This window comes from Siniperca chuatsi, linkage group LG22, assembly GCF_020085105.1.
Source record: "Siniperca chuatsi isolate FFG_IHB_CAS linkage group LG22, ASM2008510v1, whole genome shotgun sequence".
Taxonomy (NCBI): Eukaryota; Metazoa; Chordata; class Actinopteri; order Centrarchiformes; family Sinipercidae; genus Siniperca; species Siniperca chuatsi.
The window spans coordinates 24,200,512-24,215,511 of NC_058063.1; the positions used below are offsets into that span (position 1 = coordinate 24,200,512).

Below are 15,000 nucleotides of genomic sequence, written 5' to 3' on the forward strand. Positions count from 1 at the left end.
CTCTTGTATCTCGAAACAAAGAAAGTCAGTCTTACGGGTGCAGGCGGCGTGCGGCGTGTCGGAGTCAGCTCGATGGTAACCCTGGCGACACAGGCAGTAGGCGGAGCCTGGGATCATAGTGTTGCTGTTGGATGGACACGGGCCACACCCACCAGGTCCGGACCCCGCCTTAAACTGACCTGACGGACAGGCTGGAGAGAAAGACAGGGTTAGCATTAGCATTAGCATCTCAAACGGCTCCTCACAAATCCATCACACCTTTAACAAATGAAACAACAGATCTGTGTTTTAAAGATTCCCGTCTTCAGCAGCAACCAATGGGCTCGCAGCTGAGCGCCGCAGACAGGAAGTGAGCCGGTACTGAGAGACGGAGCGACGTGTCGCCGGGTGGGCCCGAACACGAGATGACAGAATGTTTTATTCTGAGTGTAGGAACGTTTTCTGAACAGAGGATGAGGAACATCACAGAGCGAGGGACGAGGGAGGACAGCCGCCGCACACACAGTCACAGACAGGAAGTGACCTTGGCTTCAACAGGATGTGGAAAGTGCTGCCATGATGTCATCACCGACATCTCCTGCCAAGCAAGTGCACACACACACACACACACACACACACTCACATACATGCACACATATACACACACACACACACACACACACACACACTCACATACATGCACACATACACACACACACACACACACACACACACACACATATACACACACACACACACACACACACACACACACACACACACACACACACACACACATATTCACACATATACACACACACACACACACACACACACACACTCACATACATGCACACATACACACACACACACACACACACACACACACACACATATACTCACACTCACACACACACACACACACACACACACACACACACACTCACATACATGCACATACATATACACATATACACACACACACACACACACACACACACACACACACACACACACATATACTCACACTCACACACACACACACACACACACACACATATACACACACACTCACTCTGGCAGCTTAAGCAGCAGAAGTTGACCTCTGAACTTTTCACTCAGCCAGGCTTTTACTTCAACCCCCCTCCCCTCTGTGTGTGTGTGTGTGTGTGTGTACTGTGTGTGTTACTGTGTGTGTGTGTGTGTGTTACTGTGTGAGTGTGTGTGTGTGTGTGTGTGTGTGTGTTACTGTGTGTGTGTGTTACTGTGTGTTACTGTGTGTGTGTGTGTGTGTGTGTGTGTGTGTGTGTGTGTTACTGTGTGTGTGTGTTTGTGTGAGTGTGTGTGTTACTGTGTGTGTTACTGTGTGTGTGTGTGTGTGTGTTACTGTGTGTGTGTGTTACTGTGTGTGTGTGTTACTGTGTGTGTGTTACTGTGTGCGTGTTCCCGCAGGGTGAACCAGAAACAGAAGCGACCCCCCGGCTGGTGTCCCCGCTGCAACACTTCCTGGTTGCAGTCAGCTGACCTCTGACCTCACAGAGAATAACAGGAAGCTTGGACAGCCAGGCCGTGTGTCTCCTGTGGCGGCCTCGCGCCGCTTTGTGTGAAACAGTTTAGCTGCTGAGAAGTCGGGAGCTGCTCCTCACGAGCATTATTTCCATCTAAATACTTCTGAACACAGACCGAGTCCTGGTCCTGAAGAGTCCCTCTGACGTGGATCGGCCCGCTTACAGCTAAACCTGTGTGCCATAAACTGAGCTTTCATTTTTCCGGGACAAAGGACGAATCGCTTTGTGTGTGTGTGTCTTTGCTCCACACACACACACACTGTATACATGGCAGAAACATCAGCCCCCCCCTCGCCGCCCCCCCCGCCGCCGCCCCCCCACAGGAAGCAGCTTCTTTGAAAAGTGCGAGCTGAGCTGATGACGCTCAGGAACTCGAACTCAGCTCCAACAACATTTCATTCGCATGTGTCATATGTTCTGCTGGACGCTGCTTTATCTCCGGCTGCAGGGAGGGAGGACTCTGATCCCTCTGGCAGACCTGGACCCCCACAGCAGACTCTCAGCCTTTACGGATCCATTTTATAATCCTGTGCTCTTCACGCTGACGTGACGTCCTCCAGCTGGAGCTGTTGTAGAAACGCTTCAGGTCCGACTGCACCGCGCTGACGTTTACCATCCAGAACATTTACAAGACCAGGTCCAGGTCTGAAGGTCTGAAGGTCTTCTTCTGTCAGACTGTCAACACTCCTTCTAATCATCTCCAGCTCCTCCGAGTAAACCTCCGCCCTCTGTTTACACTGCGCGCGTGTGTGTGTGTGTGTGAGTGTGTGTGTGTGTGTGTGTGTGTGTGTGTGTGTGTGTGTGTGTGTGTGTGTGTGTGTGTGTGTGTGTGTGTGTGTGTGTGTGTGTGTGTGTGTGTGTGTGTGTGTGTGTGTGTGTGTGTGTGTGTGTGTGTGTGTGTGTGTGTGTGTGTGTGTGTGTGTGTGTGTGTGTGTGTGTGTGTGTGTGTGTGTGTGTGAGTGTGTGTGTGTGTGTGTGTGTGTGTGTGTGTGTGTGTGTGTGTGTGTGTGTGTGTGTGTGTGTGTGTGTGTGTGTGTGTGTGTGTGTGTGTGTGTGTGTGTGTGTGTGTGTGTGTGTGTGTGTGTGTGTGTGTGTGTGTGTGTGTGTGTGTGTGTGTGTGTGTGTGTGTGTGTGTGTGTGTGTGTGTGTGTGTGTGTGTGTGTGTGTGTGTGTGTGTGTGTGTGTGTGTGTGTGTGTGTGTGTGTGTGTGTGTGTGTGTGTGTGTGTGTGTGTGTGTGTGTGTGTGTGTGTGTGTGTGTGTGTGTGTGTGTGTGTGTGTGTGTGTGTGTGTGTGTGTGTGTGTGTGTGTGTGTGTGTGTGTGTGTGTGTGTGTGTGTGTGTGTGTGTGTGTGTGTGTGTGTGTGTGTGTGTGTGTGTGTGTGTGTGTGTGTGTGTGTGTGTGTGTGTGTGTGAGTGTGTGTGTGTGTGTGTGTGTGTGTGTGTGTGTGTGTGTGTGTGTGTGTGTGTGTGTGTGTGTGTGTGTGTGTGTGTGTGTGTCTGAACAGAAAGAATTTTAAGTGCTGATAGTGGAAAAACACACTTCACCTCTCACGCTGCAGATGCTTTTACTTTGTAAAATAAACGATGGTCAGAGCTGTTCGTTCTTCTGGGAACTTCGAGTCTCAACGAGTCTCAACGAGTCTCAACGAGTCTCAGGTCTCAGGTCTCAGGTCTCAGGTGGTTCAAGTCAAGTCTCGGGTCCTGTAGGACAAGTCAGTCTAAAAGGCGGTGCTTTTATTTTGTCAAGTCTCTCACCTCGACAGCGCACGTCAGTCTCGCCCGCCTCGTATCCGGGGCGACAGGCGCAGCTAGATGTCGGCTGCCCCACCCACTGCCCGTCCTCGCCGCAAAGCATGCTGGGAGGCTGCGACTTCTCCCCAGGCGGAGTCACAGCGTTCTCCACACACACGCCCTGAGCCTGCAGCACACACACACACACACACACACACACACAAATGTTTGAAGAGTTTCAAAATTAAAGCCTGTAAATAATAGAAGTGCTCTAAAACACTTTAATAGGCTTTTATTTTGTATACTAAATGACATCACTTCCTCTTCGTACAGTAACTGATGTGATGACGGAGTTTTTACTTCACTTCTCAAAATAAATCATGTGACTGAACGTTTTTTGGGCACCCTGGGTACTGACCCCTGCCGTTACCGTGGTTATGGCGTAGTTACCTGCTCCACCAGTGAGTGGGGGATGGTTTCGGGGAAGGAGGCGAAGGCGCGGCGGAGGGGCGGGCACTTCCTGTAGAAGACGCGTACGGAGAGCAGCGCCATGCAGGCGCCCTGGCTGTGGAAGGCCAGGTAGAGCCCCGCCCCCCGCAGCGGCTCCAGGCGCAGCAGTTTTACGTTGTAGCGCCTCTCGCCGCCGCGCCGCCGCAGGTGGTCGGCCGCCACTGTGGACACTTTGGTGTACGGGTTCTCCATCCAGGACGGGTGAGTCGGCGTGGCCTCGTCGCTGTCAGACTGGTAGTAATAAAGGTTGAAGGTTTCTTTACAGTGACGCTGGTTCAGACCGGAACACTCCATCATGGTGAACCTGAAGGAACAATTATTGATCAGGTCATCAATCAATAACTTATCAGACAGAAAACGTGATAAATGCAGGTGAGCCTGAATACATAAACTCAGGTGAGCCTGTTTGCATTTTAAAGGGGAAATGTGTACGATTTGGCACGAACTGTAGTTTCAAACATCCAAAAAATAAACAAACCCGATCAACAGACGGGAGAAGCAACAGCTGACGTCACGTCAAAGTCCGTACTTTGTTCGTAAGTGCTCTATAAATAAAGTTTTATTATTATTATTATATTGTGTTGCAGAGATATCGACTGAAACTAGCATGCTAGCCAGCTAGCCCCGGGCCGTCCTGTGCTGTAGTACCACTCGAGCCGTGAGGGGCGATAGAGAGTCCAGTCTCCAACATGAGAGGACAAAGAAGCAGAGCTGCCAATCACGGCCAAGCAAGCGCCGTTTCGCCATCCCAGCCACCGCTCCACGCAAGAAACCACGATCGGCGGCAAAGGAGGTATATAAAACTGGTTTCGTTTAGACCGAAACGTTTCGTTAGTGCAACTAATGACAACCGAACGGTGTGGACGCATAGTTTTGATGTGGCTGTTTTCTTGCTAAAACTGAGCTGCTCACGCTGTAACGTAAACTATGAGATGGCCGTGTCGTCGCATCGAGGGCGGCAGGAGGGGAAATGCTGCCCCTATATGTGTGTGTGTGTGGCCAAAATTACACATCGCCCCTTTAAATATTATTTTTAGTTAATTCTTCAGTTCTGAAACTCTTTGAGTTGTATCAGTCGACAAAGTGATGATTCGATAACGTTTCAATAAATCTGTGAATCAAATCGACCAACCGGATCTCGACATAGAGGGTGGTCGCCGCCCTTCGAGGGATCCAGCGCGTCCTCAGCCAATGGGCGGACGGACTATCCGGTGTGCAGATCTGATAGGTCCGCACGCTGTTCGACTCGTCGTCCAATCCGCTCACTTCCTCCCACTGCAGAGACAGACAGAGAGGGAAATTATGGATTAGCATTCTTCATTGAAATCAATGGTAAATGTTAGCTGAAAGCTAACAGATTGTGTGTACCTCTGGGTCGTCAGCGGGATGGCTCGTCCATCGGAGGTCAGACGTTTCCAACTTGGTGTTCATCAGCACCTCTGAGAGAGAGACAGGCAGTGAGACAGGTACACGGACAAGAATGGAACCTCCTCAAGAACATTTGAAACCTCGAGAACCTTTGAAACCAAGAACCTTTGAAACCTCGAGAACCTTTGAAACCAAGAACCTTTGAAACCTCCTCAAGAACCTTTGAAACCTCCTCAAGAACATTTGAAACCTCGAGAACCTTTGAAACCAAGAACCTTTGAAACCTCCTCAAGTACCTTTTAAACCTCCACAAGAACCTTTGAAACCTCGAGAACCTTTGAAACCTCCACAAGAACCTTTTAAACCAAGAACTTTGAAACCTCCTCAAGTACCTTTGAAACCTCCACAAGAACCTTTTAAACCAAGAACTTTGAAACCTCCTCGAGGACCACTGGAACCTCTTAGAGACCCTCCGAGTCCTCCTCAGTGACTTCCTGGAGAACCCGTGGAACCTCCTAAAGCTCCTCTACACACTAAGCTGAATGCAGAGATGAAAGTGACATAAATCTTCTCAGCTGACTCTCAGACGGAGAACAAACGGTTTCTTGTTTTCTGTCTTTAAGCTTGAAAATGCTTCCAGTGGAACCAAACTGGTTACAGAACTAAACATTTGTTCTTAAACCGAGACGTTCCCGCTGAACTTCCTGTACACACACACACACGCGTCGACAGAAGACCTGTCTGTCTGCAGAGGGGAGGACAGGTGAGGAAGACCAGGCTTAACCCTGACACGCACATCTGTAACACCAGCCATGAATAATGGTCTGTAATCAGAGGAGGGGGGATGAGGAGGCTTCGCCCCGGCACACACTGATGAAGCTAAAGATGCAGACGTTTCTCACACCCGTCCCTCGCTGCTTTAACGGCGGCGGCTGGAGGATCAGCTCCACCGGCCGACACGTTCTCGCAGCAGCAGCGGGCGGAGACGAGCGGCGCGTCGCGTTTTCTTTTGACGAGTTTCTGAATATTTGAGCTCCATGTGGACGAAACTACTGAAATGTGTCTTTAAGGTGGAACCCTGAAGCATCACGGCTGTTCTCCATTTACAGGAAGTGTCCGAACGTTTAAACACATGTATATACATGTGTGTGTGTATATATATATATACACAGACACATACAGTACATATGTGTGTGTGTGTGTGTGTATAAACATGTATCGGAGAGCAGTTAGTGTGGTAGTTCACACAGAAACACAGCGAGTGAATTACAGAGCTTCATTCCTCAGCTGCTGCCGAGCGGAACGATGAAATGGCTGCTTTCCCTTTTCTACGCTGTAATTACACACACACACACACACACACAAACACACACACACAAACACACACACACACATACTGAGAACACACACACAGAGAACACACACACACAGAGACAGACACACACACACACACACAGAGACACACACACAAACACACACATACTGACACACACACACACACACAAACACACACACACACACACACACACACACACACACACACACACACACACACACACACACACACACACACATACTGAGAACACACACACACACAAACACACATACTGAGAACACACACACAGAGAACACACACACACACACACACACACAAACACACTCACACACACACTGAGAACACACACACACACACACACACATACTGAGAACACACACACACTGAGAGAACACACACACACAGACTAATTCTCCTTGTCGGTTAATTAAAATGAGAAGTGACTGAAGCAATTGGGAGGAAATGGGATGTGTGTGTGTGTGTGTGTGACAGGTGTGTGTGTTTTTCACGCCGCTGCAGGTCGTTAATCCAGTTAAAGTAGATGAAGTGTAACTGACATGAAGGACATCAGGACATCAGGACATCTCGACATCACGACATCTCGACATCACGACATCTCGACATCAGGACATCTCGACATCAGGACATCAGGACATCTCGACATCAGGACATCAGGACATCACGACATCAGGACATCAGGACATCTCGACATCAGGACGTCTCGACATCAGGACATCAGGACATCAGGACATCTCGACATCAGGACATCAGGACATCAGGACATCACGACATCAGGACATCTCGACATCAGGACATCTCGACATCAGGACATCACGACATCAGGACATCACGACATCAGGACATCTCGACATCAGGACATCAGGACATCAGGACATCAGGACATCTCGACATCAGGACATCAGGACATCTCGACATCAGGACATCACGACATCAGGACATCAGGACATCACGACATCAGGACGTCTCGACATCAGGACGTCTCGACATCAGGACATCACGACATCAGGACATCAGGACATCTCGACATCAGGACATCTCGACATCAGGACATCAGGACATCAGGACATCACGACATCAGGACATCAGGACATCACGACATCAGGACATCAGGACATCACGACATCACGACATCACGACATCAGGACATCTCGACATCAGGACATCTCGACATCAGGACATCACGACATCAGGACATCTCGACATCAGGACATCACGACATCAGGACATCACGACATCAGGACATCACGACATCTCGACATCAGGACATCTCGACATCAGGACATCTCGACATCAGGACATCACGACATCTCGACATCAGGACATCTCGACATCAGGACATCTCGACATCAGGACGTCAGGACGTCACGACATCAGGACATCTCGACATCAGGACATCTCGACATCAGGACATCTCGACATCAGGACGTCAGGACGTCACGACATCTCAACATCAGGACATCTCGACATCACGACATCTCGACATCAGGACATCTCGACATCAGGACGTCTCGACATCAGGACATCTCGACATCAGGACGTCAGGACGTCACGACATCAGGACATCTCGACATCAGGACATCTCGACATCAGGACGTCAGGACGTCAGGACGTCACGACGTCAGGACATCACGACATCAGGACATCTCGACATCAGGACATCACGACATCAGGACATCACGACATCAGGACATCAGGACATCTCGACATCAGGACATCTCGACATCAGGACATCACGACATCACGACATCAGGACATCTCGACATCAGGACATCTCGACATCAGGACGTCAGGACGTCACGACATCAGGACATCTCGACATCAGGACATCTCGACATCAGGACATCTCGACATCAGGACGTCACGACATCTCAACATCAGGACATCTCGACATCACGACATCTCGACATCAGGACATCTCGACATCAGGACGTCTCGACATCACGACATCTCGACATCTCGACATCAGGACATCTCGACATCAGGACGTCAGGACGTCACGACATCAGGACATCTCGACATCAGGACATCTCGACATCAGGACGTCAGGACGTCAGGACGTCACGACGTCAGGACGTCACGACATCAGGACATCTCGACATCAGGACATCACGTCATCAGGACATCACGTCATCTCGACATCACGACATCTCGACATCAGGACATCTCGACATCTCTGCTCTCTGCTCTGCCGCGCTGCAGGGCTGTGATGTCATGGTGATGTCATGCCATGTGGTCAGTGTCGGTGTCCAACACTTGCGTGGCAGCGAGTATTGAAGCCTAGCAGGAAGTGAAGAAACGAGGTTTGTTTGCCCGTCGGAATGAGAGAAACCTTCAGACCCATGACGCTGCCTTCCTGCAGCACCTGAAGCTGGTTTCCCTCGGTCCGCACCGCTGGTTCTGGTTCTGGTTCTGGTCTCGTTCACCTTCACTCACAGCTGATGACTCGTTTGGGTCGTGAACACTTTTACGGGGGGGGCAGCGAGAGGGAAGGAGGAGGTAATGAGACTCGACATGAAGGGAAATGAAGTGTTTACACGCACACGTTACTGATCAACATCACAGCCTGAGCCAATTATATCCCAGCGAGTGTGTGTGTGCGTGAGTGTGTGTGTGTGTGTGGTTTAGATGCATTTAGACCCTGTAAACTGCACACACACACACTCAGGGCGAGTGTCTTGTATAAACATCCCGCCAGTGTTGTCATGGTAATTTCCATGTCCTCGTCCAGCAGTCTTATCACCAGATACACTGTTTATAGTGCGTGCGTGTGTGTGTGTGTGTGTGTGTGTGTGTGTGTGTGTGTGTGTGTGTGTGTGTGTGTGTGTGTGTGTGTGTGTCTGTGTCTGTGTGTGTAACTTGCTCCTAATAAACCTGATTATTTGGCAACTCTTCTTTCTGAAGCAGCGAACCGTCACAGAGAGAAAGTAGTTCCCCTACAAAGCGTCGGCAGCGTCCTGAGGATTACCGAGACCGGCGCCTGTTTTTGTCCCATGATGCAGTTGGTCGTCATCGCTGACGGTTCAGGTGCGTCAGGTGCGTCAGTGTGATAAGCGCTGACTTTATGCGACGGTTCGGTGCGTCGGGCTCTTCCTTCCACAGATGCTGGAGCTCCCGTGGGTTAAAGCCGGTCCCAGGTTCTGCACAGGTGTTGTATTTAGGGCGAACTATCCGATACGATTCATAAAGCCCGAGATCGATCTTTCAACACGCGCCTTTTCCCGAGGGCGCGTGAAGCTTTAATCCCGTTGGGCCTTGAGTCCGTACAGACCAGCGTTTTTATTCTGGCAGAGAAACGCAGGCCGGTTTTGTTTCTATGACAACAGACTGACATTAGATCGGCAGCTGAAAAGTGAAACACGACACGCAGCTCAGAAAGTGGCGTTCACCTGTATCTTTTCGATGTGTGAGGCTGGGATGAGCTGCAGCGGGACCCCGGGCTCCGCGGGTCGGAAGGCGACCTTCACAGATGTGGCTGCTGTCACGTGTCGTGCTGCGAGCTTCACGAGCTAAAACAGCGCACAGATGAGCCGAACGTGCGTAGAAATGTTGATCCGTAACCACGCAGTGTTAAAGCGTGAATAACAACAACATATTATGCTAGCTTACATGCGTCGCGGACGTTTTGTGAGTCGAGTGAAAATCTGCCACTCAGGTGTTCAGGTTCCCGGGCGCACCTGACTGACTGAGCGAGCAGTCACCAAACTACCTGTCTGCTTTTCTTTTAGCGCGGAAATAACAGCTCAACATTTAGAAATGCAGTACTTGATGATTAAGGGACGTTATTTCAACCTTACAACAACATGAAGAGCATTTGTCCCTCGAGTGTCCTGTTCAGGTAGCCGCCAGCCACCTGCTTTGTTGCCGCAGAGTCCCGGCTGAGAAACAAATGAAAGATCTTCTTCACAGAAAACTGTCGCGTCTTTGAGGATTCTGTTGAAGAACAGCAGGAAGTGATGTTAAACCTCCATCAGGGATTTACCTTTCGAAGGGACTCAAACACGATGCCTCTGCAGAACACGAGAGGCGCAGACTGGTCTGACTGGGACTAACTGGTGGAACAGAACACTTTCAGGGCCCTAAGGACCCACTTTACTGCAAACTGCCCTGAAGAACGCCTAGCCTAGCCTAGCCTAGCTAGCAACATTAAAACAGCACAGTGGGTGGTATTTTATTTTGAAAATCCTCACAAACTCATATGTCTCTCCATATGTCTTCTCTTATTCTGAAAACTATCAACACTAGTGTGTGTGTGTGTAGTTATACATCTATCTCTGTGAGGACCTATTTCAGTTTTAAACCATCGTAGTGAGGACACTCCTGCACTGTGAGGACGCTCCTGCACTGTGAGGACACTCTTGCACTGTGAGGACACTCCTGCACTGTGAGGACGCTCCTGCACTGTGAGGACGCTCCTGCACTGTGAGGACGCTCCTGCACTGTGAGGACGCTCCTGCACTGTGAGGACGCTCCTGCACTGTGAGGACACTCCTGCACTGTGAGGACGCTCCTGCACTGTGAGGACGCTCCTGCACTGTGAGGACGCTCCTGCACTGTGAGGACGCTCCTGCACTGTGAGGACACTCCTGCACTGTGAGGACACTCCTGCATTGTGAGGACATGCTGGCCGTCCTCACTAGTTCAAAGGACTCTTCAAAGGTTCAGACGTGGTTTTGAGGCTCAGGTTAGAATCAGGTTTAGGTTTGGGGTAGGGGCTAGGGCACTGGTTCTCAAACCGTGGGGCGGGCCCCCCACAGAGCCGCTGCGGGGGGGAATATAGGAACTAAGTTGGATGAACATGATTGACGCAGTGACACTGCTGATGCCATCGTTCTGACCCGAGTCATTTATTTGATTTCACTCGGATTCAACTGGGCTCCAGTTACATTTGTGGCGCCCCGGATCTTGTTAATGACTGATAGGAGTTCAATTTGTTCACGTGGTGGGGAGGGGAGGGTGGGAGGGAGGAGGAGGGGAGGGGGGGGGGGGGGAGGTGGGGAAGGTGGGGAGGGCGAACTTTTTCAGCTTCTGAAGGGGGTCCTCACAAGTGTAGAAAGCCAGAGATTTGTGTGTGTGAGTTAAGCCTCCAAAGGGCCAATCAACAGATTAGCCAACCTGCACTTAACATGTAAATCCTCTCCCAGTCAGAAACCAGAGCCGGCGTCTTTAAAGGGATTTACAGGAAGAGAGCGAGGCCGGCTCTGAGCGGCAAAGACGGGAGGACAGAAGACACGACACGGAGACACACCCGCGGTCAGGTTTCACCCGTCTCGCCGCTCGTCTCCGCCCGCTGCTGCTGCGAGAACGTGTCGGCTGGTGGAGCTGATCCTCCAGCCGCCGCCGTTAAAGCAGCGCAGAAGAAGAGGACGCCATTAAAAGCTCATGACGTTTCTGTCGGCGTCATGTGAGGAAGGCTCCAGCCTCCTCATCGCTCCGCACACAGCTGTGTCCACGGCTCACAACATGCTTCACCTGCTGTCCCTCAGGTGTGTTTATGTGCGCAGAGAGAGACGCGCTGCTGCTTTCTGTAGTTTAATATAATATAACCATGAGCTGCTAAACTCTGCCCATATTATATTCATATCAAACTGAGGACCGTCACATCTTAGAAGGCAAAGGTTTGCACTCCGGGACATGAGCTCAGCTACGCTGCAGCACTGGGATCCAGGACTATCAGTGCGTCAGCGCCCCTCTGCTGCTGATTAACCGGCCCGGCTAGTCAACGCCGGCTATCAGTGGTCAAACAGTCACTACTGACTCTGCGTGTGTTTCTATCTTTGTGAGGACAAAGTTAATCACTGATGTTTCTGTTTGCGTCTCCTTCAGTTCGGGTGAAATGTTTTACTTTCTCTGCGTTTTTAAAATGAGGCAGCAGACGACCTGAAGAACAAAACACTAACGCTTCCTGACTAACATCAAACACGTAGAGCCGAAACGATCAGCTGATTAATCAGATAGTTTTGATAATAAGTCATCAATCAATCAGAACGTGTGATCGGCCTCTGGCCGGAGTTGTGAGGATTTGCTGCTTTAAAACGTATAAAGTGAATATCTTACACACTAAACTGTTCACCGATAATCAATAGATGAATCAACTAATCTATAAACAATAAATACTTCAAGTTCTAAAACATTAAACACGTCAGTTTCTGTTCACTTTAAACTAACCAGGCAAAACATGTCTGTTTCATAACCCTGTTTCCAGTCTTTATGCTAAGCTAAGCTAGCTGTTCCCCCTGTTTCCAGTCTTTATGCTAAGATAAGTTAGCTGTTCCCCCTGTTTCCAGTCTTTATGCTAAGATAAGCTAGCTGTTCCCCCTGTTTCTAGTTTTTATGCTAAGATAAGCTAGCTGCCCCCCTGTTTCCAGTCTTTATGCTAAGATAAGCTAGCTGTTTCTCTTTTTACGAGTCTTTATGCTAAGCTAAGCTAGCTGCCCCCGTTTCCAGTCTTTATGCTAAGCTAAGCTAGTTGTTTCCCCTGTTTCCAGTCTTTATGCTAAGCTAAGCTAGCTGTTTCCCCTGTTTCCAGTCTTTATGCTAAGCTAAGCTAGCTGTTTCTCTTTTTACCAGTCTTTATGCTAAGCTAAGCTAGCTGCCCCCCGTTTCCAGTCTTTATGCTAAGCTAAGCTAGCTGCCCCCCGTTTCCAGTCTTTATGCTAAGCTAAGCTAGCTGTTTCCCCTGTTTCCAGTCTTTATGCTAAGCTAAGCTAGCTGCCCCCTGTTTCCAGTCTTTATGCTAAGCTAAGCTAGCTGTTTCTCCTGTTTCCAGTCTTTATGCTAAGCTAAGCTAGGCCGTGGATACTTCTGTCAGCAGTGATGCTGCTTCTTATTGACAGAGTGAACCTTTTCTGACCAATCAGAGACTTCATGATCAGCACACGGTTAGCGCAGCAGAACGCACTGAAGCACAGAGTTCTGCAGAGAACCACTCTGCTCCTTCAGGCTCAGTGTGGAACATTTATTCCTCTATGTGCATCGAGTTCCTCATCTGTTCTCTAGTGACAGAACGTTGATGCAGAACGTCGCCTCAGAGAACCAGTCAACTTACTTTGGTACAAAATGTCACAAATCAGTGAGAAAGTCAGTAGAACTTTCTTAGAACCGAAGTGAAACAGCAGAACACCTGACTCCTCTCTCACCGGAGAACCTGGAACCAAATGTTCGTTGGGTTTCTGTTTAATAAAAGACTAAAACGATTAATCAATTATCAAGATATCAGGAGATTCATTTTCTGTCAGTCGATTAATGAACATTTTGTTTCAACACTTGAACTTTAGATAAAAGAGAGAGAAACTAAATGGATCCTCAGGTGAGAACGTGACACTATGATGTGGTTCTGTGAGGAACCTTCAGAGATGTTCTCCACCTGCAGAGTTAAAGACCCTCCACAGACCCACAGCTGTATATATATATATATATATATATATATATATATATATATATATATATATATGTATATATACTTAATATTTTAGTTTGCATTTACACCAGACTCCATTCAAAAAACCTGGAAAACACTTCCTACGTTGTTCTGGTTCCAGAGTCTCAGACTGAACAACACACTAATCAATCTGTTGATCAACTAATCGATTCCGCTCTGATGTGTCCTGAGCAGTATCGATCAGTACGGCAGCAGGTTTAGGACAAACGTGTCTCCTTACCTTCGTCGGCCCCGCAGCGGGTCAGCAGGAGCAGCGGGAGGAGGAGCAGCGGCAGCCCGCAGGAGGAGGCCCGTCCCGGGGCCACAGGGGCCCGCAGACCCCGCAGACCATCCATCCCCTCTGGAACAACCAAATCCAGACCCGATCAGACCCGAACCCTGCTCAGTCCCCGCCTCACTCAGGAGCCGATCAGACCTATCGATCCCTGATCACTGACCGTCAGCTGGGCTCGCTCTCAGCCGGCCGCGCGCGCCTCATTGGAGCCCAAAGGTTTCCTTTAAAGTCCACAAAGTGACTCTTTGTTCGGAGTATTGATTAACTGATTAATTCTCCGTTAGACGAAGGAGCCGAAATCCTTCACGCGGAGGAGAAACGTTTCAAGATGGACGCCTCAAACTGGAGCAGAAAAAGTTCAAAAAGAGGAAAAAGTGGAAAAACTAAAGAAAAGCTGGAGTCCTTCAGCTCCTCCGAGGTTTCCCCGAGACTCCGCTCCTCTTCTCGGACCTCCTTCCTCCCTTCGCTCCGCCACCTGGTCTCCTGCTTCCACTTTGTCCTCCGAGAGAGAAGAGCGGGGCGCGGCCGTGTGCGAGGCCGGGACAGGAGCTCTGAGAGGCGGACTGGTGAGCGGAGAGGGGTCGGTGGGGAGGGTGGAGGGGGGCTTCCCGACACACGGGCGCGCGCACACACACAGGCGCACACACACACACACACACACACACACACACACACACAGGCACAGGGACAATAAAGAGAGATAAAACACGCACGCAGGTCCCTGCAGTCCCAGCTCCGGTCTCTGCTCCGGTCTCTGCTCCGGTCCCGGGGATCC

General features: G+C 49.9%; 1 protein-coding gene across 2 annotated transcripts in view; it reads right to left on the bottom strand.

Moving 5' to 3' along the window:
• ephb4b (eph receptor B4b) overlaps nucleotides 1-15,000 on the bottom strand; it is a 31,466-nt gene that overhangs the window by 16,337 nt on the left and 129 nt on the right. For both annotated transcript variants that reach the window (XM_044183840.1, XM_044183839.1), the window contains exons 1-6: nucleotides 14,172-15,000; nucleotides 5,157-5,227; nucleotides 4,921-5,063; nucleotides 3,729-4,092; nucleotides 3,303-3,465; nucleotides 36-191 (exon numbers count right to left, since the gene is read on the bottom strand). The exon at nucleotides 14,172-15,000 is cut by the window's right edge. In XM_044183840.1, the coding sequence (XP_044039775.1) occupies nucleotides 36-191; nucleotides 3,303-3,465; nucleotides 3,729-4,092; nucleotides 4,921-5,063; nucleotides 5,157-5,227; nucleotides 14,172-14,286 (1,012 nt within the window). In that variant the 5' untranslated portion in view covers nucleotides 14,287-15,000. The remainder of the gene's footprint in view (nucleotides 1-35; nucleotides 192-3,302; nucleotides 3,466-3,728; nucleotides 4,093-4,920; nucleotides 5,064-5,156; nucleotides 5,228-14,171) is intronic.